The 27,669-nt window shown below is 35.2% G+C and overlaps 1 protein-coding gene across 1 annotated transcript; it reads right to left on the minus strand.

Annotated features, from left to right (window-relative positions):
- Positions 1 to 3,559: 3,559 nt before the first annotated feature.
- On the minus strand, positions 3,560 to 26,772 carry LOC108466918 (uncharacterized). Its single transcript, XM_017767291.2, has 39 exons — positions 26,595 to 26,772; positions 25,964 to 26,040; positions 25,555 to 25,654; positions 25,212 to 25,319; positions 24,966 to 25,082; positions 24,696 to 24,846; positions 23,726 to 23,973; positions 23,359 to 23,547; positions 17,416 to 17,492; positions 17,176 to 17,293; positions 16,579 to 16,662; positions 15,701 to 15,796; positions 15,488 to 15,589; positions 15,274 to 15,342; positions 14,684 to 14,779; positions 14,502 to 14,609; positions 14,249 to 14,362; positions 14,027 to 14,110; positions 13,562 to 13,690; positions 12,788 to 12,986; positions 12,541 to 12,684; positions 11,941 to 11,984; positions 11,667 to 11,750; positions 11,517 to 11,585; positions 11,339 to 11,415; positions 9,290 to 9,359; positions 8,987 to 9,136; positions 8,653 to 8,718; positions 8,309 to 8,453; positions 8,143 to 8,207; positions 7,967 to 8,032; positions 7,199 to 7,292; positions 6,756 to 6,792; positions 6,576 to 6,633; positions 6,294 to 6,404; positions 5,940 to 6,007; positions 5,328 to 5,394; positions 5,172 to 5,240; positions 3,560 to 4,572 (listed from the first exon to the last, which is right to left on the minus strand). Exons 1-39 carry the CDS (start codon positions 26,634 to 26,636, stop codon positions 4,528 to 4,530), a joined length of 3,837 nt encoding a protein of 1,278 aa, XP_017622780.2. The 5' UTR covers positions 26,637 to 26,772; the 3' UTR covers positions 3,560 to 4,527.
- Between the last annotated feature and the right edge of the window lie 897 nt (positions 26,773 to 27,669).

The following is a 27,669-nucleotide window of genomic DNA, read 5'->3' on the forward strand; positions in this document are numbered from 1 at the left end:
AGTTAATAAGAGGAGTACAATTTTATTCAAAGCTCTCTTGAAATCTTTCACCCTTCTCAAGTTCATCAGTTGTTGCTGTCTAGTCTTGTCTAATCCTTGAAACTCCTCCTTGAGTTTATCCCAAGCCTGTTTTGGAGAGTCATGGGCCATTATCCTTATGAAGATAACATCTAAAACTCCACTTTGAAGGTATGACATGGCCTTGTACTTCTCAGCACAGTCTTCATTGTGCTGCCTGATCTGAGTAATGGTCGGATTTGCTCTCAAAGGAGGTGGCTCTATGTCATTTTGGACAACATTCCACAGGTCATGTGCCTGTAGATATATCTTCATTTTCACAGCCCAAATGTTGTAGTTTTCCCCAACAAAAACAGGTGGAGGAGGTGGTGAGAAGCTCATCCTTGCAGCACTTAAACAGACCAGCAAAAGTAACTCATACTTCTTTTCTTTCAAACACGAATCAGCCATAAAACAGTGCACAACCAAGGCCCTCAAAGTCAACAGGCTCTTGATAGCATTTGTTAAGTTTTAATCAAAGAGATTAACAAAACAAAGCAAAGAAGTTTGTGTTTGAAAGCTCAAAAAACTGAAGCAAATCGGATGAACAAATTGAGAGAACAATAGCAACTCTCATTACTTGAATAAGTAAAAATACATGATACATAAGTAGATGGATTACATTGGTAAAAAACAAAGCTTGCTTGTGCAAGTAAATAAGCTATTAAATCAGCATAATGACTGCTAAATCAGCTAAGAACATGATTAAATTCTAGCTGAACATTACATAAAAAGATTACAACTAAACCAACAAAAGTCAACTATTATAAAAAAGGCTCTTCAACCAAATTACACCATGGACATTTCCATGCTGCTGCTGGATTGCTTGGTCACTTGCATGCTCGTGCATGATTGCATGGTAGCATGCATGTTGCTGCTGTAGTTGCCACCTTTGAAAAAAAATGTTGATATCCACATGACAAGGTAAAGAGATAAGACGATACAATAAAAAGATAAATGATAGGGCCAAGATGACGGAATTTGTTTGGTACATTCTTTTATTGTGCGTAAATTTCAAATATATATTTCACATTACAAGCTTGTTTATGTAAGCATGCACGGGTTTGCAAGTAATATTATTGTTTGGGTTTTACAGCAACAAAACTAGAAAACATGACAGAGAACAAAGCATCAAGAAGCTTGATATAATTTCTTTGCTCACAAGCATGCAACAAGAAATGAAAAACTGGTTTTCATTATCATTAACAAAGCAATACATAACTATTATAGACAATCTTCTCTATCAAGCACAATTACTCAGCATAGTAAGTTGTAATACATTGCCTATACACTAAAACAAGCCAACCAAACAGGTCATTCAGCTACCTAAATACACCAAGCTGTTATCAAGCTTGTTCATTTTCAATCAAATTAAATTACATTGCAACTAAAACAAAAAAATATGTTATTGCAGCATGGCATGCTTACAAGCTATATGTACTCAACAAAATCATCATAGCAGCATGGTTGGCCACTTTAAACACTCCTCCTTGGCTTCCTTACTGCAAATACCAATCATTTATCTGCTTTTTTTTTTAAGCTTGACAGTTTCAAGATGCTTTGTTTTAAGTTGACCTTGCTCAAGTAATTTATCTTCAACATTGGCCTCATTCTCAACCAGATCTGACTCGCACACAAGACATCCCAGTCTTTTGTGCCAAAGATTTGTTCTTCAAATGGAGTCTTCTCCTCTTTCACAGCCTTGGTCGGTAACTTACCTTCAAACGCATCTTGCCTTGTTCCCTTGTTCATTATTATTGTTTCTTTTTGCACATACTCCCTCATGTTGTGGAGTGTCTTCATGCACATACTCAATCAACTTCTCCTTCAGCTTATCTCAAGCTTGTTTGAGAATCTCACAGGGGTGAGATGCTACTACCTTATCTTGGAACTCCTCCTCCTTCAGCTTATCCCAAACTTGTTTAGGAGTCTCACAAGGGTGAGCTGATGTTGCCTTAACAAGCAGCCCTTAAAGATGTTAGGCTTTGGCAACTTCTGTCTTTCTTAATAAGCAGAAGCAGCAAAATCAATTGCCCTCAAAGATTTAGGCTCATGATGCCATTTATTGGGGTTTTGCAGCAACAAAAGCAGAGAACAAATCGACAAGAAGCTTGATATGATTTACTTGTAAACAAACGTGTAGCAAGGAATGGAAAACTGATTTTCATTATCATTAACATTGTTTGTACATTAAAACAAACAAGCCAAACAAGTCATTCAGCTACCTAAATATATCAAGCTGTCATCAAGCTTATTCATTTTCAACCAAACAGAAAATATGTTATTGCAACATGCACAATTTTTACAACATGCATACAAGCTATAAACAAAAATAGTTATTAAAGAATAATAATTTTTAAAGCTATTTTCATAGTAGCATGGTTGACCGCTTTTCAACAATTACTTTTAAATATTTATACATTACCTTTTTCATTCTTCATTTTCATTTTATAGTTGATTTTTTTTTTTTTTTACATTTCACATTTCATTGACTTTTTCCTTGATTTCATTTGATGATTGATGTATAAAAAATCATATGACCATTTTCATGAGTTAAAAAACACTTTTTCTTAAAGAATAATAATATCTATTAAAATAGTTATATTTTGAAACAATAATTAAAAATAAGAATAAAATAATTTTAAGTAAATAATTATGCAATTTTGAAACAATAGCTAGGAAACTCCGAAGTACTTGGAAAAGAGCGATAGGGAAGTGGGCACTTCTTTGACATCCAACTCGAAGTAATAAACAAAATCAAACACAGAAAAATTATTTACACAGTTCGGTTTCCTTACGCCTGTGGAGCCTAGCTAAGCAAGAAACATCCGCTCTCTTCAACAATTACAACAACTAAATCTAACCTATCGCACATCTCGTGATGGTTCTCCTTACTTTTGAAACTTGAAGATCGATAATCTTATCACTAAATTCACCACTATGAACTCAACAAGCAAAATCACAACAATAACAAATTGCACTAAGGGTGAGCGTTCGATCGAATCAAGTGAAAAATTTTCGAGTTAATCGAGTTGACGAGTCTGATTTTATTATCCTAATTCGATTTGAAAAAAGTTGAAACAAATCGAGTGAAATAAAAGTCAAGTGAAATTGTTCAAGCTAAATTTAAAAATTAAACATGCAAATAAAAACCTTGTTACAATATAATTAATTTCTTGCTAAAAGCACATAAATTTAAAACCATATATATTTGAAAACTATTTCAAAGCAAAAGAGGAAAAATATACTTTAATATGATAAACTTAAATAATTAATTTAGTTATTTAGGTCTCAAAATTATTATTTTAGAATTTTTTAAAATTTTAAATTATATATATTATTTATATTTTTAAAGAAATATAAATTTTAAAATTTTTACAAATATTTTAAATTTTTGAAAATAGTTTTAAATTTTTTTGTAATTTTATTGAGAGAGATCAATTTGCTCATTTTCAAAATTGACAAGAACTAAATAGATATTTACATCAATCTGTCATTCGAATTGTAAAATTCATATAAATTATTTTCATATAATTTATACCTTTCAATAAATCATCAACAACTCAAACATGAAAACTATCTTCATATAATTTATATCCTTCAACAAATTGACAACTCAAACATGAAAACTACGTTCAAACAGAATGAAATGCTGAGGAAGTGGGCATTTCCCTGATACTCAATTACCAATTTCATATTTGTCAACAAATTTTAAGAGATATGTATTAGAATAAATAAAAAGGAAAAAAGAAATTGACTTGGATCTTTCTATCTAATATCACTCCTTAAACCCAGTAACCGAACTGAACTAGACGATTCCCTCAAACTAAATTGTTGCGGATAACTTTTGATTAATCCGATCTATGGTCCCCACGCATAGGAGTTCCATCTATGTTTCTGTGCAGTTTCTCATAAAAGATTGATATTTCATATTTTCTTTTTATCGCTGAATTGGTGCATAAGTCAAGCCATACCAAACTCGGCCAAAATCTTAGCTCCCACTGCTGAACACCTGGAAAAAAGGGAATCTTAAAGGAAACAGTCAAAAATATTTTCTATAAACCAAAACGTGTTATGTATCTTCATCAAGACCCATATATAATTTGTTATAATATGTAAAGGCCTGTATTAGTGAGATACTCTATTTTCATACGGTATCAAATTATAAAAATGAATGACGCCAGATATTATTTCAAACGAATCTGAGCATAGAGCGATTCAGAGATGATCAAGAAGACATTTTTTTCCCTAATTGCAAAAGCTTGATATATGTATTTATAATAACACCATCACAACTCTCTGACCCAGACAAGAAAAAAAAAAGTTATCCATTAAGATATTAACATTACAGAATTAATTATGTGGTGTGTGTATATATATATATATATCATTGCATACAGGATTTTTTTTAACCAACTTGCAGAAATGAGAGCTGCTCTCTTGAAACACTACCAATCAATTCAAGTGTATCTAAGCAATATTTCTTGCGGGAGGACCCATCAAACTCAGCACCACCTGCAAATTAAACGATAATATCAATGGCCAATATGTACACTATTTAATACGAATACAATTGTGTTGCTAAAGCAGAAGCAGCAGCAGCAGATAAACAGTGGAATGCAACACCAACAATGTCCGGTCATTGCTTTTATTTTATGAAAATTTCATTTGCAAGTCTGACGGCAACCACATTATATAGTAAGGTGTGTCAGAAGCATACCTTTGGTTTCTAGGTTACTCATTGATTAGCATTTTGGTTGTTATTTTTATAACTCACAAAACAAAACATCTTCTCAAGGATTTAAATTTTAAAAACTTTTCTCATGGATAATAAAAATGCATTTGTTTTACTTATGCATGGTACAATTATTGTCAGCGTAGCACTTTAGTCATGTTTGATTTCATACTATCTGCTTTCACTTATAACAACTTTTAATAGGAAAAAAAGCAAAAAGAAGAAAATAAGTAACAAGGGTAACAACCCTTGTTAACAATCAAACACAGCCTTGGAATGAAAACCAATTAGAAATAAATGGATTGACAAAGCCAGCAAAGAATAATGAAGTCGAAGAAGATTGTGAGTGAGTCAATTAAGAAGCCTCCTGTTAACTTACTGGTAAAAACACAAGCCCATGCAAGAAGCCAACAAGAACCAATGCCAAGTACATCTGAAAGTAATAAACCTGCAAAAAAGGAAGAAAATTGTTTTTATATATTCCCTTAATCAAGGAAAAAAATAAAAATAATTGAATGATAGCAGGGAAAGGTACCACAAAAAGTTCTGATCGTGAGAAGAAAAGCACAATCACTCCTACAAGCTTCGTGAGGGTGATTCCACTGTCAAAAGAAGTCAAAATGAAAATAATCAATTACTCTTTTTCAGCAAGCAAGCTCCAACTAGCGGGTCGTCTTTACCAAGCACTATAATGGGTGTAGGAGAGGAGAACTAAAAGTTATCCAACTAATAGCTTGAAAGGAACAATTGGACAAAAAATAACAATGGGAATGAAAAAAAGCTCTAAATGGTGAAATAGAGAAGATTTTCAGATATCTCTAACTTCTATTCCTGGTATGTTTGGGAAAGAAGTTTTAATATGCTAAGTTACTTCCCTCCACACCACCACCCTCCAAAATCCCTGCCTTCCCCAGGTCCCCAAGAAATAAAAACAAATAGATAAATAAAAGGAAGAAAGACTTGTAAAGATAAATTAAGATAGTGCCTCAGATGTTCATAAGAGATAAAATTCACTAAAAATAGTTCCTAAAAGAACAGTTAAATTGATGAATTATCCTTTATTTAGCTTGTCTACGGTGTTTATCTAGTCTTCCAATTGCTATCATTGATACCACACCAAAACTGGGACACTGAAATAACAATAAACCTGAATACAGATGCTCCAATGGTACAAAGAGCCTTCTTCATTCTTTGATCCCTATCCCCATTACTGACCTGTTTAAGAGACGCATAGAATTCTGAAATTAATAAAAGCCAATGTGCAGTTCCTTGTTTAATATAATAATTGCCTTACTGCAGCTGCATGTTCCAGGAGAACTAGAGTTCAAGTGGAGGTTAAATGTCACAATTAGGCAATGCATACATTTCTTCTTTTTACCACAAAGAAATCTACAGAAACCATAAGGAAAAAAAAAAATTCCCACAGCCATGTATGATACAAGTAATGCAGTTCCATTACCTACTCATCCCATACTACACTGAGTAAAGGTTTGATACTAACCAAGAAAGCATTTGCTATATGAACACAGAATTCAACAGCAATCCCAATTGACATGATAAGGTTCACAACTGAGACTGCATTGAGCTGAATACCCAGAATTGCCATAACACCCTGCAAAATTGGAGAGAAAGTTTTTTTGTTTAAGGAAAAAAAAAAACATAATTAGGAAAAAGGACACCAGAAGTTACAGAAACTTTATTATATTTTTAATACAAAATGGGAGGAGAAAGAAAAAGGCTGAAAAACGACACAGTATTGTAAATTTCAAGGCAGAAGATATACCATGAGATCTACAACAATCATCACCAACACCAGTACAATGATGGCAGAAATCCACAAACTGCATTTAAAAAACCAAAGAGTAACATACTAAAGTAAAGAGAAATCCAAAACAAATGGGCAAAAAGAGATTTAAGGAAACAGACAAATAGGCTAAAAAGGGACCAGAGAAAGAATTTGAACCTGGATGTGAAAACCAGACAGACAATAAAAATAGCACCTGTAATTTAAGATACTCTGTGAATTTTCACATAGAGACTCATTCAGAGAACACATGAAGTATGCATGTCTACACACACACAACCTCTTCAGGAAACAGAATAAGAAATAAAAGAACAATGAACAAAAGAAAAGGTGAACATAGCAGCAAAAGCTAAAGAACAGAGCATCTCATAAAATGAGAAAAAAAATCAGATCTCTTTCAAGAATGATGATGTGAAAGATGATACAAACTCCGTAAGTTAAAACAGTTGCTAAAAATACCAATACTTAGTAATCACATCCAAAAAGGTGAAAATGAATTTTACAAAATACAGATGCCATGAGAGAGAGCAGAAACCAGTTCTTTGAAATACAACGTGGTTGATGGATGCAAAATAATCAATACAGCATAATGGAAAACCTACCTAGCGCAATAGCAATATTTGTCAAAGCAATCGTCCAAATATCAAGATATTGCTCAAAGAAAATATAGAAGACTGAATAGGGAAAGATTTGCATCTGCATCAGATTAACATCAGCAAAAAAGTGAACTTGGTGTTAGGAAAAATATTGTTGCAATACAAAAACAAGTGATGTGAAAATGTCAAACACAAAACCAGCAGCACGAGGAAGATATTTGTAGAAAAAGAACTGTGATCATATCATTAAATTAGTGGGTTCTTTCTCCCCCTAAAGGATCTCCTTTCATTAAACATGTTCCCCTTAGAAGCCCGTTAATCAAGTTATTGTATTTCAATAACATATCAAATCTGAAGTCAAACTATGCACTCAAGTGGCATTAACACATAGAAGACAGAACCACCAGTAAGAATGGTTCACACTCCAAATAAAGAAACTTAAGCAGAACATATACATTATAAGAAATTAATTTGATTAACTGCCATAAAGTATGTCATGGCAGTCAACATGAAAGACCAAGAAATATTCATGGCTTCATAATGAAGAACATAAAATGTGCTAAAACCATCTCTATAGCAGGTCAGCATTAGCAACAGAGAGTGTGATGAGCCAAACACAAAAATGGAAAAGTGTTCTAGCCACTAACATTTCCCTGCTTGTTCCATGAAAAGAAAAGCAAACTTGCATCCAACCTCTTGACATGAGAACTTTAAAGCTTATCTAGGATCAAGGAAGCCAAAGTAAACTATTAATAGAGCATGATTGATTAAAACCTTCAATGAATCAGAAATTCTTGAGCTAAACTCCCTTGCAGCTCGCAACGCATTGACATAGTCACCCTGAGGAAAATGACGAGATCAAAGCAAAGTGGTATAATTAAGTTAAGTTGTATTAGAAATACTCAAAATTCATACTGAGATCAATCAGTCAACTAAATACATAGGCCTACTTGTCCGTTAAGTGGTGTGTGGTAAGTACGAAACTCTGATGCTTTTATTACACCACTCTCATAACCTGTAAAGAAGTGTACAGAAAAGCAAGATAGACCTCTTATTATCTCATAAGAGCAAGAAAACAAAGTTTAATACGCATAGGAAAATTTCCAATCTACAAACCATTCAAATCCACACTGCTAGTGTAAGCCCCATGACCACCTTTGGCACAATCAGCAGATGGGAGAGCATTAAGGAACCAAGGAAGCTTCTCTCTGAATTGCTCTGTAGATGGGCGATCATTAACCAAATCTGAATGGCGGAAGCACTGGAACCAACTAAAAGAATGTTAGCGCTCGCAATCCTTTTAGTTTGATACTTGGAATAAACCTTGAACCTTAATAACAACTCAAATGTACATATAATGCATACAATATATATATTTATTTCTGTAAAACATTTCTAATTTATATGCTACTCCTAACTCCACAGACACACACAAGGAAGAGAGAGAACAGGGACAAAACCGTTGTACAGTCTTTGCAGACTCCGCCTAAGCCACAAGAACCTCCATCTGGTGAACAGCAAGGTGGCTGGAAAGAGTATTTTCTACTTTAGTAATCCAGTGATAATCATCTAAATAGCTCAACAAGCTGGAAAAAATACATCAACTTCATGCTATGCAAGCAGGATATTACTGTTTAACAATTAAACAGAAAATTGCATTTCACACACATTTAGATCTCAGCATAAGAGGGAATAAGAAAAAAAATGTTGAGCTTGAGTTAAGAACTTAATATCAATAAAAAATCCATTTAGCTAACATGAAGGAAACTAGCATGTAGCATATGAAGTACTAACTTGATCGTCTGGCGGACAGTAAGATCCATTTGTAAACTTCCGACAACAACCAAATGCCTCAGGTGATAACCATACAAGAAAATCATCAAGCCATGAAGCAGCTGGCTTAGCAATATAGCTTGATTCTGAAACCAATGATGCTCTTGATATCTGGCCAAATGATAAATTGTTTTGTTTCAGATAGGGTGTCAGAGAGACAGACAGATAAAATAAGGCGTCAACCAACTCCAAGAAAACATGCATCCCAGAGTGCTTTGATGTTAGCATTATATATTATAATGAAAGCTACTAGAAATTCATTACCTCATTCAAAAGAGAGTTAGAATCACACCGGTTGATGGAGCATAACTTGTTTGTATCTCTTGATTCCAAGCTGAGTGGAAAGGCTCATTAGATCAAACCACCGTATGGATTGCGAATAAAACCAATAATACAGATGCGTTTACAAAAAGGATTTTGGCATAAAGCTTTAGAAGAACATTATAATTAAGCTTGGATATTGGCAGTAAACTTTACTCCACTAACTCCGTGAACACATTACCCATTAAATAACTAAATTACCAACACCTCTCACAGAACATCATCCATTTTCATTTTGGTCTTATTACAAGTAAATTTTTCTGTATTTTTTAAAATATATATCCAAAATATAAAACAATTAACAAAATCTATATTACAACCATAAACTGTAATTAACTAAAATTTGCAATCCCATGAAAGAAATCATTCTGTTAATTATCCAAAAGGCAACTATAAACTTGTTTGTACCTCTTGATTCCAAGCTGAGTGGAAAAGCTCATTAGATCAAACCACCATATGGATTGAGAATAAAACCAATAATACAGATGCGTTTACGAAAAGGATTTTGGCATAAAGCTTTAGAAGAACATTATAATTAAGCTTGGATATTGGCAGTAAACTTTACTCCCCTAACTCCGTGAACACATTACCCATTAAATAACTAAATTACCAACACTTTCTCACAGAACATCATCCATGTTCATTTTGGTCTTATTATAAGTGAATTTTTCTGTATTTTTTAAATATATATCCAAAATATAAACAATTAACAAAACTTATATTACAACTATAAACTGTAATTAACTAAAATTTGCAATCCCATGAAAGAAACCATTCTTGTAATTATCCAAAAGGCAATGATGACTGAAATTTGAAGTTTCAGCATTTTAGCTGCAAACTGCAACCTGTAAGGGATAAAGAATTGATCCTGTACTACACAATTACCCTTTCTTCAGCATAGCTTTACTTACCCAAAGGATAAAAATTTGATCAATCATGTCTTTCCTAGATTGTTCTATTGCTTAGGGCATGTGTGTCCGGTCCATGGTTGACCTTCATATATCTAACGCCAGGTTCAAGGCTTCTGAATAAAGACAGGCAGAAGGCAGCAACAAGATCCAAGAGAAATCCACCTGCTTCCTTTAGAGCTTATAGAGAGAAACTGAAAATTTTTTGAGGTAGAGAAACATTCAACCTCATGCATCAGGCTTGGACTCCACTATCACCCAAGTTTCTAGACTTTTCTGACCAAAGAACTCAAAAGCTTTTCGGATAGGAATGCTTTCACCCTCACTAACAGGATATTCAAATCAAAGTTGAGTTGAATGAGACAGTAGCACACAGCCAGCAAGCAAATCCTGACCTAATAATTTGACACTTGAACTCCTAGAAATCTAAACCTAATCCTCATAGAAAAGTATCCATTTCTAATGCCCCATAAACGAATACAGAGTTGAATAAATTCTGCCAAAATCCCACTAGCAGAAGCAAGAATGAAACTGGAATATCTCTCATCTACCTTTCTTGCTTCTCTAATATTGATAGTTAAAAGATCATCTTTCATACCCAAAAGCAGTCTCTCTCTTATGTATGTATGTTAGGATCAAACTCAGATAATTCACCTCAAGCAATAACAGTTTCTTCATCATGAAGAAGTCAAGCTCTCTTTCAATGATATCTCAAGTTAGTGATCCATATGAAAGAGGCGAACAAGTCTTATCACACAGCCCAAATGAAAGTGTATTTGCATGCATAGAAGTGTCTGTCTAAACTCTAAAGTACACCAGTTTTTGTGTATCAACTGCATTACGTGAACAATAACAGAGCTTATGTCTGAGATGTCTGACCAATGTTAAATCATGTATGCTGATATCATGCACATCATTTAGGTAATGGTAATGGCATTCTTCAATCTCATGGACACTGCTATTGCATGGTGACATTCACCAGTTTGAAAACAACATACAGTACTTACTGAAGATTAGGTAGAGGGGGAAAGCAAGTATCAAACTGGAAAAAAAAAAAGACTTGAAATAATATACAAATCGATACCTGTAGTTGTAATCCTTAACAACAAAATATAACGGTGGTCCAATTCTGAGATATTCTGAGATATTGGTGAAGTATCCCTAACACAAATATATATTGGCCAGTAAGAAAGAAGGATTGACAAGAAGAAAGATACAACACACCAGCATGAAAAGGAAATATCAAACCAGATGGATCAAACCTGAAGATAGGAGTCCCGAGGAAGAACAATTTGTTGCTCCAAACCCGAGTCAATCCTTGTGGAGAGCGCCTAAAACACAAGTACACAACTATTTAAATGATGAAAAATCAATTAGGGGGAAATAGTTGACACAAAATGCAAATAACTTACAATGCTTGCCAAAGCAAAAGCAACAAAGACGGCAACTACCACCACTTTGACACCCCGAAGTCCAAGAAAGGGGGCATGTATTTCCTACAGTATCAAAGGGTTTCAGGAGTTAACACGAAAGCATATAATAGGCCATATAGCATTGCTGTGACAGTTCATTAAGAAATTCGCTTGCTATAAATTCGTCAAGACAACACAATGAACCCAACTTCCAACCAATGGATATAACAATGCCTTGGATTCAATTCAGAGCTAGTAACTTTGAATATCTTACTTGCATATATTTTGTCAAAAGTCCATATCCTCTTGAGTTCATGCCTAAATTCATCAAAATGGTTGGTCAGTATAAATGCTGGATTACAATGTAGAAGAATGTTCACATAAAAATTTAAGGTGTGCTTGGTTGAGTGGAAAAGTGAAAGGATTGAAAGAGGAGGGGGAAAGTGGAAAGAAAATTAATTTTGAGTCTGCTTAATAGAAAGGAAAAGTGGGAAGAAAGAACACAAGAAAGATTACCATTTTTCATCCTAATGCATAAGAACAAATCCTTACAGATTGGAACGATAAGAAGAGAGAAAATGAGAAAGATTGAAGTTAAGTGTACATTTTACAAGATTATGCATTTTTTAGAATCTTCATTTTCTTTCCTCCAAATTTTCAACTCAAGCAATGAATGGAAACAATTTTTTTTCTTTCCATTTTCCGTTCTTTCCTTCCAAGCACAGTGATGGAAAGAAAAATATAATTTCTTTCTACTTTTCTTTTCCTTCAATTTTTCACCTTTTCAATTTTCCTTCCACCCTACCAGGCAAAGCCTTAGAGCTGTACTAGACATTCAAAGCAAACAATACATAATGAATTCATAAACAACAACCTTCATCAGACTCTTCAGCAGATGATGGAATTTTTATGCACGGAAAACAGTCAATCCTGTTATCTTCAGCCCTCAGACAGTCGAAAACTATCAGTGAAACAAAAGCAGTAACTTGTAGAAGGAAGTCCAGCAAAACAGCCAAAGCTAACAAACGAAAAAAAAAAACAGAGTCAGAGAGATTAAGGCCAAATAAGGAGTTGATAATTTAAAGTTACAAGATAATGAATGTAAGCACAAGTTATTAGACCTGCAAACAGGGAAAAGACACGGCATGCTGGCATAGGAGTGAAACCTCCAACTGCAAATGCAAGAATCTCAGACAAACTAGCTAGGGTTATGGATGGACCGACTTCAACCAGGGCATTACTGATTCGTTCCTCTAAAGGTAACTCCAATGGTTGGCGTTTTACAGCATGAACCAGTATACACATGTTATCCACTCCAACCTAATTAAAATAAACAGAATGAGAAGTGAAAAAGAAATATATCAAAGAATTTATAAACTAAAAGCACAAAATAATCACTGCCAAACCCTAAAAATAAAAAATCATATAGAATGTCTAACAGGATGTATAAGTTCACATTTAAAGAAAGTGGGCAGCATATTAGAGACCAAAATATAAAAACTAGGGACAGATATCTATGACAAAGTGTATTTATAGTCTGTTTTCTATGGTGCATTAGAATGGACACATGTCTGCCCCCTCAATTACGACCACAAATTGAGAATAAAGCCATCATAAGAATACAAGTTTCGGTTTCAGAATAAATAAACAGTGAAGTATTGACTGATGGAATAAACTGTTCGATGTATGCATATGAATGGAAACCTTTGCTTTAAATTAGTAAAACCCAAATGTAAAAAACTCAGCAGGTGTAAAGTCTAAAAGACTTGTTGACAGGGAGAAGGAGAATAGGGATCAACTCAGGACTACTTGTTATTATAATCTAGGATGCAAATTATCTCATAGAAATAACTAAAACAAGAATGCCATTTAAAACAATCTGATTGAAAACTTACAGCCAAAACCAAAAAAGGTATCACTTCCATTATGATCAATGTTGACTTGACCCCGAAAGCACTGAAAAACCCAACAGATCCAAGAACAGAGAGCATGACAAGAACAACTCCTGAAAGACCAAGCAAGACCTGCAAAACGGTAAATGAATGGTAAGCTACAGAAACTTATTATTGCACCAAGGACAAGAAAATTTATTCAATTTCAACAGAAAATAGCTTATGACAAGAATCTATGTCACATGGACATAATATACACAAGAAATATACAAAGGCATGCATGAGGAAATTTCTGTCTCTATTGATGAATGTACCCATGATGAGTAAAAGAACCCAGGAATACCACAACATTAGGCACTAGGTGATCAAAGAGACATATAGTAGACATGGAAAGTGCTAACAAACCAAACAGTTTTTAGTGTGCATCAAATTAAATATGAAGAAATAGTTAAAAACTTAGAAAAATACCTTGGATGAGATATAGAAAGTAGATAGACGAGATGCATCTCCCAATGTGATAGATATGTAAGCAAACATCACAAGATAGCTTACCTGAAATGAAATTAAATTAGGAGGAAAGGGAATACGAAACAAACAAATATTTGACAAGTAAAAAAACAGATACAGAAATAACTAGAATCATTTCGGAAAAGTTGACTGCTGAGAAAAGAACAAGTTCCAGTAACTTACCGCAATTGTTATAATATCAGCGGTGCTCTCCCTTTTCAGTTCTTCCTCAATTGAGCTTTCAGATGAAAATGAAAGAGAAAGATTTCTAGACTGAACTAAAGGTAGCAGCTCCTCCTGTCATGTCCATACAACCATCCAAGAGTAAGTAAGACATTTTCCCTCTGACTGCACAATTATAGCAGCTCCTCTTGATAATCCATACACTAGAATATCCACATCCAAGAGAATGTAAGAAACAAATGAACAGTTGTACCTTTGCTAACTTAATAAAAGCTTTTTCCCAAGCCACTGCCTTCCCATTCCCATTGCCTGCTTCATCAATTGCATTATTAACTGGGTAGGTCACAACAAATGCAGAAGCCTGAATTTGAAATGAAAGAGTATTAAAGAATAAGCATGCACTCAGAAAGGCAAGAAAGGATAAAAAGCAATTACCTCGGAATAATTGATCCCAGAAAATCCCCCTAATGCAGTGCTAGGATCAAGTGGAGCCTCAAATGCACTCAAACAAGTGTCTGAAGAAGTGTAATGCTGAAAGAGGGGAACAAAGGAGACAAAATCAAAGACATCATAAACATCCTAGTGAGAATCATCATAAATATAATGCTAACAGTAACAAGCATAGGTGTTCCTAACTTCGAAGAAAAGTAACTATGTTAAATGACATACAACAGATATTTCATAGGTGTGGCTGGTTATGGTGGGCCTCAAATGTTCATCTATGATCAAAATGAAAAGCCTTCATAATCATGACATGAGCTTTGTCGTTTTAAACTGAGCAATCAATCCCAATTCCTGCCTCAACCTTAAGGCAAAAGCCTCAAACCAATTGACATCATAAAACAGAAGTAACATCGGAGTAAACTTAAATCTGACAGGAAAAGAAAGGAGGATGGATTCAATAGAATTGCATGCCAACAGGGAAACATCTGATTTCTTCCATGATTATCCAGAGACAACAAATACAAGTACAAATGCACATGCCCACCTACACATACAAATACATAGAGATAAAAAATAATTACCTGAAAACAGTACTCAGCATGTAAAACTCCTCCATAGTTATCAAAGTTTTCCCGATCCATCTTGAAATACTAGTGGAAAGAGGTCAAGTAACAAAAACAAAGATGATTATGCTTTAGTAAAGCTAAGAGGTAACTCGAATTCCTTTTACTTAATTTCAAAAGGCACTATAGATATCTTGAACCCTGAGACTCGCAAATACAAATGCAAGAAAACCTGTAGAACACTCTGAGTAGCACAATCTTGGCCAAGAGGCTTCAAGCAAATATCGGTCAGAGACACTTTCGAACCAGAATATGTTGCACGAATTCCATCAACCTGTCAATTTTCAGCAAGAACAGACAAATAAGATGATGCAAACAGAAAACAAAACATGTGATGTCTCACTTATATCAGTGACTCAGAAAAGTAGCAATAAGTGCATTGTACCTTCTCTTGAATTTCAAAAAGCAATTGGATGTTATCATCTGAAATAATACTCGGTGGCTTCCCATGTGTTTTATCAGGCAAAGTGGCTAATATAAGCTGGATAAAAAAAATTTAAGTTTCAGAAAAATGTCATTGCTTTAATATAAATTTAGATGGTGTCTCAATTCCATTAAACTGAGATATAAACAAACAGATAAACAGTGAGACAAAGATACAGAAATAGAGAATTAGTGTCAGTTAACAAGAATATATATATATTTATTCTCCCACTCAATGTTCAACTTTTGGCATAGAGAATCCGATCAAGTCAAAAAGTGGAGAAAATTTTTAAGTATAGTTAGATCAACTTAAACATTAAAGTCTTGAGATATGAAATTAAACTTGAATGCTCATGCCTAACCCTTTCGGTAATGATGTTCAATCAGCAAGTAACTAAAGTGATAGCATCTACCTCACAGCTTATATAATTGTCAGATGAAAAAAATCCCTAAAATATGCATTACAATTTTATGTGTGTGGCTTTCTAGGTTCCTCCACTCAGATGTCCGTTTTCAATTTGACATTTAGTCAGGCATATTAAGGCACCTTGTAACCAAACAGACTAAGATGACGTTTAAGCTTAACTATATAACTTTTGTCACCTATAATTTCCAATTCGAACTTTCTAAAAGAATCTTAAGATAAAGTCTACTAAGGAACAGAGCTCAAGGAAGGCAAGAAATAGTTTCTCTCCTCTTTTATACAGGATATAAAGGCAAATTAATTGTTGAAAGCATTTATTCCTTCCATTATTTCAGGAAGGAAGGGGGTAGATGGATGGGGATTGAATATGGAAAAACAAATCATATCATAAATGAAGAAAAACAAATGAAAAGAACCTGTTCAATTCTGTAGAAGGGCGCAAGGTGACTGTCAAAAAACTGTTTCTCTTCTGCTGCCTTACTTCCATGGCCTACCCACAACTATATGATAACATCTGTCAAGGCTTGATAGTATGTAGAAGAGCAATGGTATAAAGCAAACAGAAAGTATGATCACACACAATACATGTCCTCACAGCTTATCCAAGGGGCAGTCAGGTACCAAAAAGATACTTTAAGTTCAAACAGCTTCTCATCCAAATATTTAGGAATGGAAAAAATATATGGAAAAACAATTTTCCTTTCCCCTGTTTTAGAATCGATACAAGAAATTGAGCAGACAAATGAAAAGGGTCTACAATGGGCTTAAAACAGGAGAATTACAAAAGCACAAGGAATCAAAAGAAGAAAGATCTAATTACAACAAAGAACTATTTCTAGTAAAATTGAAAAAGATCTGTTTCCTGACAAATGTTGTCACAACATTGTAACAGTCCCCACCCCCACCCACCCCAACTGATGGACTAGAATAGAGAAAGGCACAAGAATAAGATTAGAACTAAGGCATTGATGATAACTCACAATAGTTTCTAGGATAAAGATGAAATATCATACCTTCTCTGGCCTTGTCTCCACTTCGATACGTATGAGACCAAAACATAGCACAATAACAACTGCCAATGATAAACACAGTACAAGAGTAGGATTTCTAGCAACCCATTTTCCATAACTCCTGGACACAGCAAAACCAAACATTTAGCACATGCTATATATTTAATTATCTAGATATATGCATGTGCATGTGCATATTCTGCGTTCGCATGTGAGACAAAATCTAATTATGCACATGTTTACCTGTAAAAGCTTGACATATATCCTTGAATAAAGGAGAGTTGTGCCCCATTTTTCAATTGCTCAGTCACCCCACGTCCCTGATTTCAAGACAAAGAGGCACATATTACATCTAAACCTCAAAGTCTACCCAGTTCTTTTTAAGAGGACATATAACAAGCTGAATAATAAAACAGGAAAAAAGAAAAACCCTAAAAATCATTTTGAATAAAATGAAAAGCAACATTATACTGCTAAACCAATATAATTGCATTAACAAAGCAAAGTTTCAGCAGCCTACTAGGACATCTTATGAAAAATCCAGTATTTCAATAATCATCATTATTCAACAATGGAGATCATTTCCTCAATGCATACCAAATGCTCAGTTGGAGTCTTGGACAATCAAATATTAACAGATCAGGGACAAAATCATGAGTAACTGAACAAAGTTATGAGTTTTATGCTAAAAAAATCTCAGAGTTTAACATGAGTACTGAACGTTGAAGAAACAGGAGAGTGACAACATATAATCCCAAAAGATACTAATAAAGTCTGCAAACAGACAATACACATCCCCAGCACTTAATAAAACAAAACATATAATCCCAAGGATTTAGGCAACCAGACATAAGTTCTTAGGAACTGGTTCCTGGAAATAAGATAATTGTTAAGTACAAAATGAAGCCCTTGACTACTTTAACTGATGCCAAAATGCCAATAATATAGAATAGTAATATTAGACGGTAATGTTGGAATTCCTAAGATTAAGGACAGAAAACTTACCTTATTACTAGGAGTTCCCGTGTAAATAGAAACTAATCTCAGTCACTGATTCTTAGGAAGTTACTGTTTTTTAGGGATTGTTTTCCTTGTTTGTGTTAATTCCTCTCTTTATAGGTGTAAACTAATTAGCAGAATAATAACAATCTTTTTCTAAGTTTCTTCATGGTATCAAGAGCTTTAGGATTCATTCGATCCTGCTCATTCGTCTCTAATCTCCCTTCCTAAAAATCCCTCCGGTTTAGTCCTCCTCCCATGGGTGATGTCAATGAAACTCTGTCTGAAACTGAGACTTCACAAATAACTCAGAATGTCAATCAGGGAATCACTCAAGGTGAACTTATTTCCTCCCTTATAATCACCAATCATTGGCTAGATGGGAAGAACTTCGTGCAATGGTCTCAATCGGTCCTTATGGTGATTCGTGGTCGTGGCAAATTAGGATACATCAATGGAGAAATTCCACGACCAACCACAGCTGACCCGACTTATGCCACTTGGGAACTCAACAACTCGATTGTAATGGCTTGGCTAATTAATTCGATGGAAGGTCATATAAGCCGCACCTATCTCCTTTTCAAAACTGCAAAAGACATGTGGGATGCAGTCAAAGAAAACTACTCGGATCTTGGAAACGCCTCTCAAGTATTTGAGATCAAGCTTAAGTTAAAAGGACATCCGACAAGGGACACTCGAAGTAACTCACTACTACAACAATCTGAAAATTACTATGAGGCAGATTGGGGTGAAGGCTTGGAACATACCAAGTTTATGACTCACCTCAACAATGAACGTCTTTATGAGTTTCTAGCAGGACTGAACCGTGAGTTAGATGAGGTCCGTGGCCGAATTCTGGGCAGATCACCTCTCCCAACCATCGGTGAAGCATTTGTAGAAGTTAGAAGAGAAGAAAAGCATCGTCTTGTCATGATGGAAGACTCAAAGGAACCTAAACATGTGACAACTCTTGGCAACCGGCCTACTGAGACCTCTACCCTCATCTCCAGAGGTCCACAGCCACAAAAACCACATACTGGAAATGATAATGGATCAACCAGACCATCGTGTAACCACTGTAACCGTGTTGGTCATACAAAAGAAAAGTGCTTCAAACTCCATGGCTATCCTGAAAAAAAACAGAAGGATAATAAGACTGCCCTGTTATCCTCCACTGCTGCAGACGATGTTCTCGATGTTCGCCTAACCAAAACCCAACTTGAGATTCTCCATAAGATACTTGGTACTTCCACTGCTCATGGATCTCTAGCCACCCAAAGTACTGCCTTCAATATTGCCTTTGAATCTAATAATCAATCCTCTTCGATACTTGATTCGGGTGCCTCCAATCACATGACAGGTAACTCCACTTTGTTTCACACCTACACCCCTTGTCATGACAAGTCCCGAATCTGCATAGCTGATGGTTCTTACTCCCCTGTGGCTGGAGGAGGAAAAGTACAAATAACAGAGAATTTTTCTCTCGATAAAGTCCTACATGTCCCAAACTTGTCCTGCAATTTACTTTCAATCAATAAACTTACTAAGGATGAAAAACTTCTTGCTAAATTTTCTGCAATTGGTTGTGTGATACAGGAACAAAAATCGGGGAGGATGATTGGCACTGCTAAAGTTGATGATGGACTATATGTTTGGAATAAAGACAGCACACAAGGAGGATTGGCTCTATCCACTTCAAAAGAGGACACGATTATGTTATGGCACCGTAGGTTAGGGCATCCAAACTTTTTGTATTTGAAGAAACATCTTCTGCTGTTATTTCGAAATAAAAGTATTAATTCCTTGAAGTGTGAAATTTTCCAATTATCCAAACATACCCGTGTGCCATACCCATTAAAACCATATATCTAGTCCTAACCATTTGCATTAATCCACAGTGACCTATGGGGAGCCAGCCGAGTGAAAAATATTACGGGGGCTAGGTGGTTTATAACATTCATTAATGATCACACTAGGGTATGTTGGGTCTATCTCCTCAAAGAAAAATCTGAAACACCCAAAGTATTCCAAAATTTTCACTCAATGGTTCGAGCCCAGTTCAACTCTACCATACATACTCTCCACACTGACAATGGGAGAGAATACTTTAACTCTGTCCTAAGCCCATACCTTTCTGACCAAGGCATCATACACCAAAGCTCTTGTCCTGACACTCCTCAACAAAACGGGATCTCCGAGAGAAAAAATCGACATCTCCTTGCTGTGGCTCGAGCCATTATGTTCACCATGAATGTTCCCAAATACTTATGGGGAGAAGCTGTCTTCACTGCCTGCTATCTCATAAACCGAATGCCAGCAAAGGTCCTCAATTTCCAAACACCTCTAAATACCCTTCTAAAGTCCTTTCCTCTATTTCGTGTTCCTAATCTTCCAGCCAAAATATTTGGTTGCAAATTTTTTGTCCATAACCACACAAAAAGGCTATAAGTGTTACTCACCAACCTTGCGCCGAATGTTTGTCTCTCGGGATGTTACCTTCTTTGAAAATGAACCATACTTTGCAACATCTCATCTTCAAGGGGAGACTTTCAATGAAGATGAGACCCTTAATACTCTCCTCATTATACCTCATGATCCTACCACTACTATCACAAACAAGCCTAACAACCAAGGTGCTATGGTAATCCCAAATTTAGAGACTGTTTCCCCTGTGCAGCAAGAAGTTAGCCCGATCCTTCCCAATAACAATACCACCACCGAAGTACAACAGCCGCCTGATCAAGGAAAACAGCAAAAACAGGTTACCGAAATACAGGTTTACTCTCAATGGAATCGTTCTCTTGAAACTGATACAACAGTGCCAATTGCATCCCCAACCAAGGACTGTTCTGAAACAGAAGTCTCACCTCCGTCACCATCCATCTATCTTCCAATTGCAGTTCGAAAGGGCACAAGGAGCTGCACTCAACACCCTATTTCTTAGTTTGTGTCCTATGGAAATTTATCTAAGTCTTACAAAGCTTTTGTGACTAATGTTGATTCTGTAAAACCTCCAAAAAATATAGAAGAGGCTCTTGAATCAGCTGAGTGGAGACAAGCTGTGATGGAAGAAATGAAGGCCTTCAAAAACAATGAAACATAGGAAGTCTCGGATCTACCTAAGGGAAAAAAAATAGTAGGATGCAAATGGATCTTCACTACAAAATTTAAACCCGATGGCCGTATTGACCGATACAAGGCTCAACTTATGGCTAAGGGCTTCACTCAAACTTATGGTCTTGACTACGACGGACGTTTGCACCGGTTGCCAAGCTAAACACCATTCGAGTCCTCCTATCTCTTGCTGCCAACCTTTATTGGCACTTGACTCAATTGAATGTAAAAAATGCTTTCCTCAACGGGGAATTAAGTGAGGAAGTGTACATAGATTTCCCACCCGGGTTTGAAGAAAGCAAAGGCTAAGTGTGTAAGTCGAAGAAGTCCTTGTATGGGCTGAAACAATCTCCACGGGCGTGGTTCAGCCGATTTCCAAAAGCTATGACCAGCAGAAATTATATTCAAGGGCAGGCAGACCACACCATGTTCTACAAGCACTCGGAAAAGGGAAAATGCTGCATCCTCATCGTTTATGTGGACGATATCATATTAACAGAAGACGACTCAAGCGAAACTGTGAGGTTGAAAGAATTCCTTGGTACAGAGTTCGAGAGACTTAGGGAATCTTAAATACTTTGTTGGTATGGAGGTAGCAAGGTCCCAAACAGGTATTTCCATCTCCCAAAGGAAATATGTTCTTGATCTACTGTCAGAAGTTGGTTTGATGGGCTGCAAACCAGCCGAAACTCCTATGGAATTTAACCTTAAATTGGGAACTAATGAGGATGGAGAAGAAATCGACAGGGGGAGATATCAACGACTAGTAGGAAGACTCATCTACCTATCTCACACCCGTCCAGACATAGCCTTCAGTGTAAGTGTTATCAACAAGACATGCATGCCCCGAGAGAAGCACTTGGAAGTCGCATATAGAATATTAAGGTATCTAAAAGGGACTCTGGTAAAGGCACGCATTTCAAGAAAAGCGCCAACAGAATGTGGAAGTCTACACCGATGCAGGTGGGCAGGTTCTGATAACGATAGACACTCTACAAGTGGCTATTGTAGTTATGTTTGGGGTAACCTCGTGACTTGAAGAAGCAAAAATAGTCTGTTGTAGCACGCAGCAGGTCTGGAGGCGGTGGTATCGAGCACTATCTCATGGTATATGCGAAGGAGTTTGGATACAAAGACTTATGGGGAACTAAAAGTGCCTTACAGGCCTATGAAGATGTCTTGTGACAACCGGTAGCGATCGGCATAGCACATAATCCTGTGCATCACGATCGCACCAAACATGTGGAAATAGATCGCCACTTTATAAAAGAAAAATACACTCGGAGAAGTGTGCATCACCTACCTACCTACTAGACAACAAGTTGCGACGTGTTAACTAAAAGTTTGAACAGAAACATGTTTGAGGAACTTATTGGCAAGTGGGTTTGATAAACATCTACACTCCGACTTGAGGGGAGTGTTGGTATTCCTAAGATTAAGACAGAAAACTTACCTTATTACTAGGAGTTTCCTTGTAAATAGAAACTAATCTCAGTCACTGATTCTTAAGAAGTTACTGTTTTTTAGGGATTGTTTTCCTTGTTTGTGTTAATTCCTCTCTTTATAGGTGTAAACTAATTAGCAGAATAATAACAATCTTTTTCTAAGTTTCTTCAGGTAATAAAGCTAAGTTGCAAAAAGAAACACCCAAATATTGCAACATTTCAATGCAGAAAAATATCATATTGTAATCTCAAAATCCTAGATGGGAACAGGTAAATAGAATTCTACTTGTAAGTGACAGTAACAAAGATGTTAAAATGAAAAGGAGGAAGGAGTTCAATGAGAAAGAGGGAAGAAAAGATATATTTAGAACATAGCTAACATATTGCTATTTTTCATCAATTAAAGATTGGCAATAATATAAGAATACCAATTGCAGCAGACAGCAACACAACCCGTTGGAACTCCTAAGAATCTTTTTTTTTTTTTTGAAAAAATAAAATTGAACGCTACTCAGGTTCAGAAAAGGTAAATTGCTCTTTAATGCAACTCCCAAACTCAAACTCACCATACTATGAGAATGTCCAAGTCAACCATGTACTGATAAGGGAAGTAATAATCATCATTTACCTCCAAAGCAAGGTTCAAATCATATTGCATGTTAGACAAATTTGATTCATCTTCATCTGCTGACTTCAGTAATGGTTCCCTGTCGGATGCAAGTATCCTTTCTCTTTGCCGATGAAACAATGCCCATCCGAAAAGTCCCAAAACCAATATGATATATGCTATAGCTAATGCAAAGTCAATACATCTTACCTGCAAGTAACAGTCAATATCACTATATATACAGAACATACGTCAATAAAACTTTTCACAAATGGAAATTAACTGATTCAGCCATGAGGTTTAAGTGTTATGCAGTATGCACTAGCGTCGTTAAGTCATTTAAACTAAAACATAATAACTTTATCTAAAGGAAAGCCATCAATTAGACCTTAATAGGTCCAATAGTTATTGAGCAGTGATCTTTTTTCGATGGTGAAGGAGGTTCAGAATTGGAGCATTGAGGTGATGAAGGACAATCGCCACAAGAGCAGCCAAGAGAGGTGTCACCACATGAATACGTAGAAACGTTCATCAGCTCCATTCCAGATAAATCAGGAACAGTAGACTTGAAATCAATAGCATAAGGTGAACCAGGAAACCCAGGAGGAGCTTTCTGACCAATAAAATCAAACCACTCTGGAAAGAATCAACATATTAATAAAATACTATTGCAGAACAGCTAAAAGTCATAAGCAGGTGATGAAAATATACTACAAAGGATTCGGCTGGACCACACATAATATAGAAGGAAGTATCTTCAATTATAGTTTTAACTAGTTTCATTAACAAGAAAAATGCACATTGCTTCCCAGCAGCCAAATTCTTTGATGTGAGAAGAACCATGAGTTTTATGGGTTTAAGCAGGTCGCTAAAAGAAGATAAGTCAACCTCCATTGACATAGTGATGTAATCCAACAAACTGTTCATTCTTTGGTAAAGACTATATATTCCAACTCTATCTGTAGCATAAGTTCTGTCCATCATGAAGACATTGACATAACTGCAGGAAATGAATGAGACCAACCCATCATTTATTATCTTTCACCCCAAACTTTGCAGAAAAAAAAAAGGCAAAGACCCAAGAGGAAATCCATAAAGTTCAGCTTTTTCAGGAAGGATTTCCTCCAAGCAATCAAGAGATAATACCATTTTATTTTGAACTTCCTCCATACTGCTTAATTCACTCTACAGAAAAATCACTTTTGTTTTCTATGCCAAGACTGTTGATTCAGAAAAGAAAAGATGCTTAAATCAAATTTTAAATGTATAAATAATACTCAGCTAATGGGTGTCAGATGATACTTGGCAAACTGTTTTGGCAATATAAATTTTCAGCCATGCACTTAACTTAAATTCACCTTTAAAGTTTGTTGCCCCAGCTCCTATGAACTGAATGGCTCGTGTATTCATGGTCCCGAACTTTACCTCCTTACAGGAGTCATAAAGCCCTTCTCCAAAAGCATCAGATACAAAAAAGTCGATGCCATCCACTGTCAAGTTGCCATTAATCTGACAAATTAATAAAACAATGGGAATCAGTTAAACAACGTTAGACATATAAAGTGGAAAACAAGAGGTATGTTAAATCAAAAGCATGGAATGGCCTTTGCTCATTAGCCTGTCCTAACCTCTGAAACGGAAGTCACATTGATGAATAGACTTTGATTTGGAGAGCATGATAGCTCGCAGAAAAGATTTAAGAAGTTCCTCAAGCACGCTGGACAACCAACAAGGAAAGGAATGGCCTGACAAATAGCACACGTTACAGATAGTGGGAGAAAAGTAGATTAATGGATACAATACAGCAGATAAGCTACAAGCACCCCCAAAAAGAAATTATACCCTTACCCTGGGCATCATCATAAAGGTTTTACCTGCTGAACCTGTGCCCGCAATGTGTTAAACTGATCCTCTGTGCAACAAACATTACCGCTTATTGATGGACACAAACTTTGAATTTTGGCAGAAAACAGCTCATCAGGCTGATAAAGCATGAAATAAATGTATAAGGAACATAAGAAGAAGAAGAAGAAAACAGTGTCAGAATAGCTTTAAATTTTGGCAGAAAACAGCTCATCAGGCTGATAAAGAATGAAATAAAGATATAAGAAACATAACAAATAAAACATTAAGTGACAGAAATTATACTTGAAGGGAAAACAATCAGAGAAAACAGAGCAATAAAAATGTAAAATGAACAAGCAAGAAGTTGCTCACCTTCACAGATGGAGAACCATATGGGCAATTTAGAACTTTACCATCACTTCGTTGTCCGCAAATATCATACATTGCACAATATTCTTCGGAATGCCTCTCCCTGGCCAACAGACCACAAGTGTTTCAATTCAAACAAAAGAAAATGAGGCAGAAAATACCACAACCTTGTGACAAGAAATTAAAATTAAAATAAACAAAAAAAAAGAAGGTTGCCATCAGAGATTACTCAGCTCTTAGTAATTGCAAGACCTGAATAATATTCTGGAGGATAGGCTCAATAACTAAACATGCAGTCCAAAAGAACTAAAAAGAATTGTGCTGTAAAAAGCTGGGAATTGTACACAGCACATATTAACCAAATCGCAGATATTAAACACACATCAAGCTTTGAGACTGAAAAAAGCGTTACCCCGAAGTGAGATAAGAAACTGAAAAGCCACCAGAATCAGTCTTCTCTGCGCACAGTCCTTGCATCAATAAAATTAACTAGAAAAAAGGAACAATTTAATTAACACAAAGTGAGTATAAAGGGCTTCTAACACTGTACGAACAAGCTTCTATATCCATTTCAGCCAATTATATATAAAACTTCACAGTTTGAACAAAAAATACTGAGGTTCTAATTTTTTGAGCAAAATCTGATATTCAAAGTCAAACGCAAGTCGATAAAGTTACAGCTCCATCTTGTAAGCGTTTGGCCATCCTTTTTCCACTTCAAATCAAACAATAAACAGCTTACAAATAATAAAAAAACGAAGAAACACCATAAATAGCAATAACGGTAAGAATTGCACCATAAATAGCGGAATACCCAAATGAAATCTCAAGTAGAAACTAAAAAGTTCCAATTCAACTACGATATAGTGAACCCATTAGCGCCTTGTAGCATAGCATTGTAATTTAACAACACAAAAACAATTCATTCGGAAAAACCAAGAAATCCATGGTCACGGTATCATCACAAAAAAGGAACCCTTAAATTCAATAAAAAGAGTTGAAGAAACAGCTTGTCAAAGTAGGATCAAAGAACAGGTTCTTGCCTGTAGAAGAGAAAAAGCAGCGAGAAAACTGGGAAACTTCATCCTTAACTTTACAAGAACGAAGAGTGAGGTTTTAGTTAGTAGATGAAAATATAGCAAATTTTGCGTGATGACTTAAAAAGGACGAAAGCGAGGTAGGAAATTGCCATTAAACAAAGAAAAATACCTGTACAAAGACACAGTCGTATTTATTACACATAATTAACAAAGGACAAATTAATGTAGAAAATGCCAAAATGGTAAACTTTTTTATTTTTATAAAAAATAAAACTCCATAGGAGTCTTTATGCTATAACTTGATTGCATTTTAGTTATCCTAGTTAAAGAAATAGCGAATTGGTATATATACATTATAGAAAATAACAAAATAGTCCTTTAGTTAAAATTATGCTAGTAAATATTCATTTTCGTGTTTTATATATAAATTAGAATAATAAATTTAATTTTAATATTTACAATTTTATTCAATTCGATCTTTAATTTTTTTTTTGGAGCAAAGTGGCCATCTACCTATCTTTGTTAGCCACACTATTTTATTTTACATGACATGTTTAGTAAAAATTTAAAAAGATAAAATAATAAATTTAGCTTATAATGTTTATTTCCTTTTCATTTTGTCTTAATTCTTTTTAATCAATTTGTTCATCAACCTTCAAATTTTAATGAAATTATTTTTTGAGTGAAAAAGTTGAATGGACCGTTAAAATTTGGTTAAATTTTGTTATTAGCTATGTATATAAGTTATGAATTTACCCCATATTTTTAATTTGGTCATTTTCAATCTCTAGAATTTTATAATTTTAAAAATTTTAGTCCTAACTAAATGGTAACTATTAAATTCATTAAGTTATGTTATTTTCAAAATGTGATACGGTAAATATATTACCACATGTGTAATATCATGTCAAGTTAGTAACAAATATCGGTAAATAGATTTAATAATTGCCATTTGCATCGAGACTGAAATTTTATAATTCAAAAAATACAGTGGCTAAGAGTTATCTAGTTGGAGAACATGGACTAAATGTGTAACTTTATGCATAATATAAGACTAATAGCATAATTTAACCAAACA

The sequence above is a fragment of the Gossypium arboreum genome, chromosome 2, assembly GCF_025698485.1.
Source record: "Gossypium arboreum isolate Shixiya-1 chromosome 2, ASM2569848v2, whole genome shotgun sequence".
Classification (NCBI taxonomy): Eukaryota; Viridiplantae; Streptophyta; class Magnoliopsida; order Malvales; family Malvaceae; genus Gossypium; species Gossypium arboreum.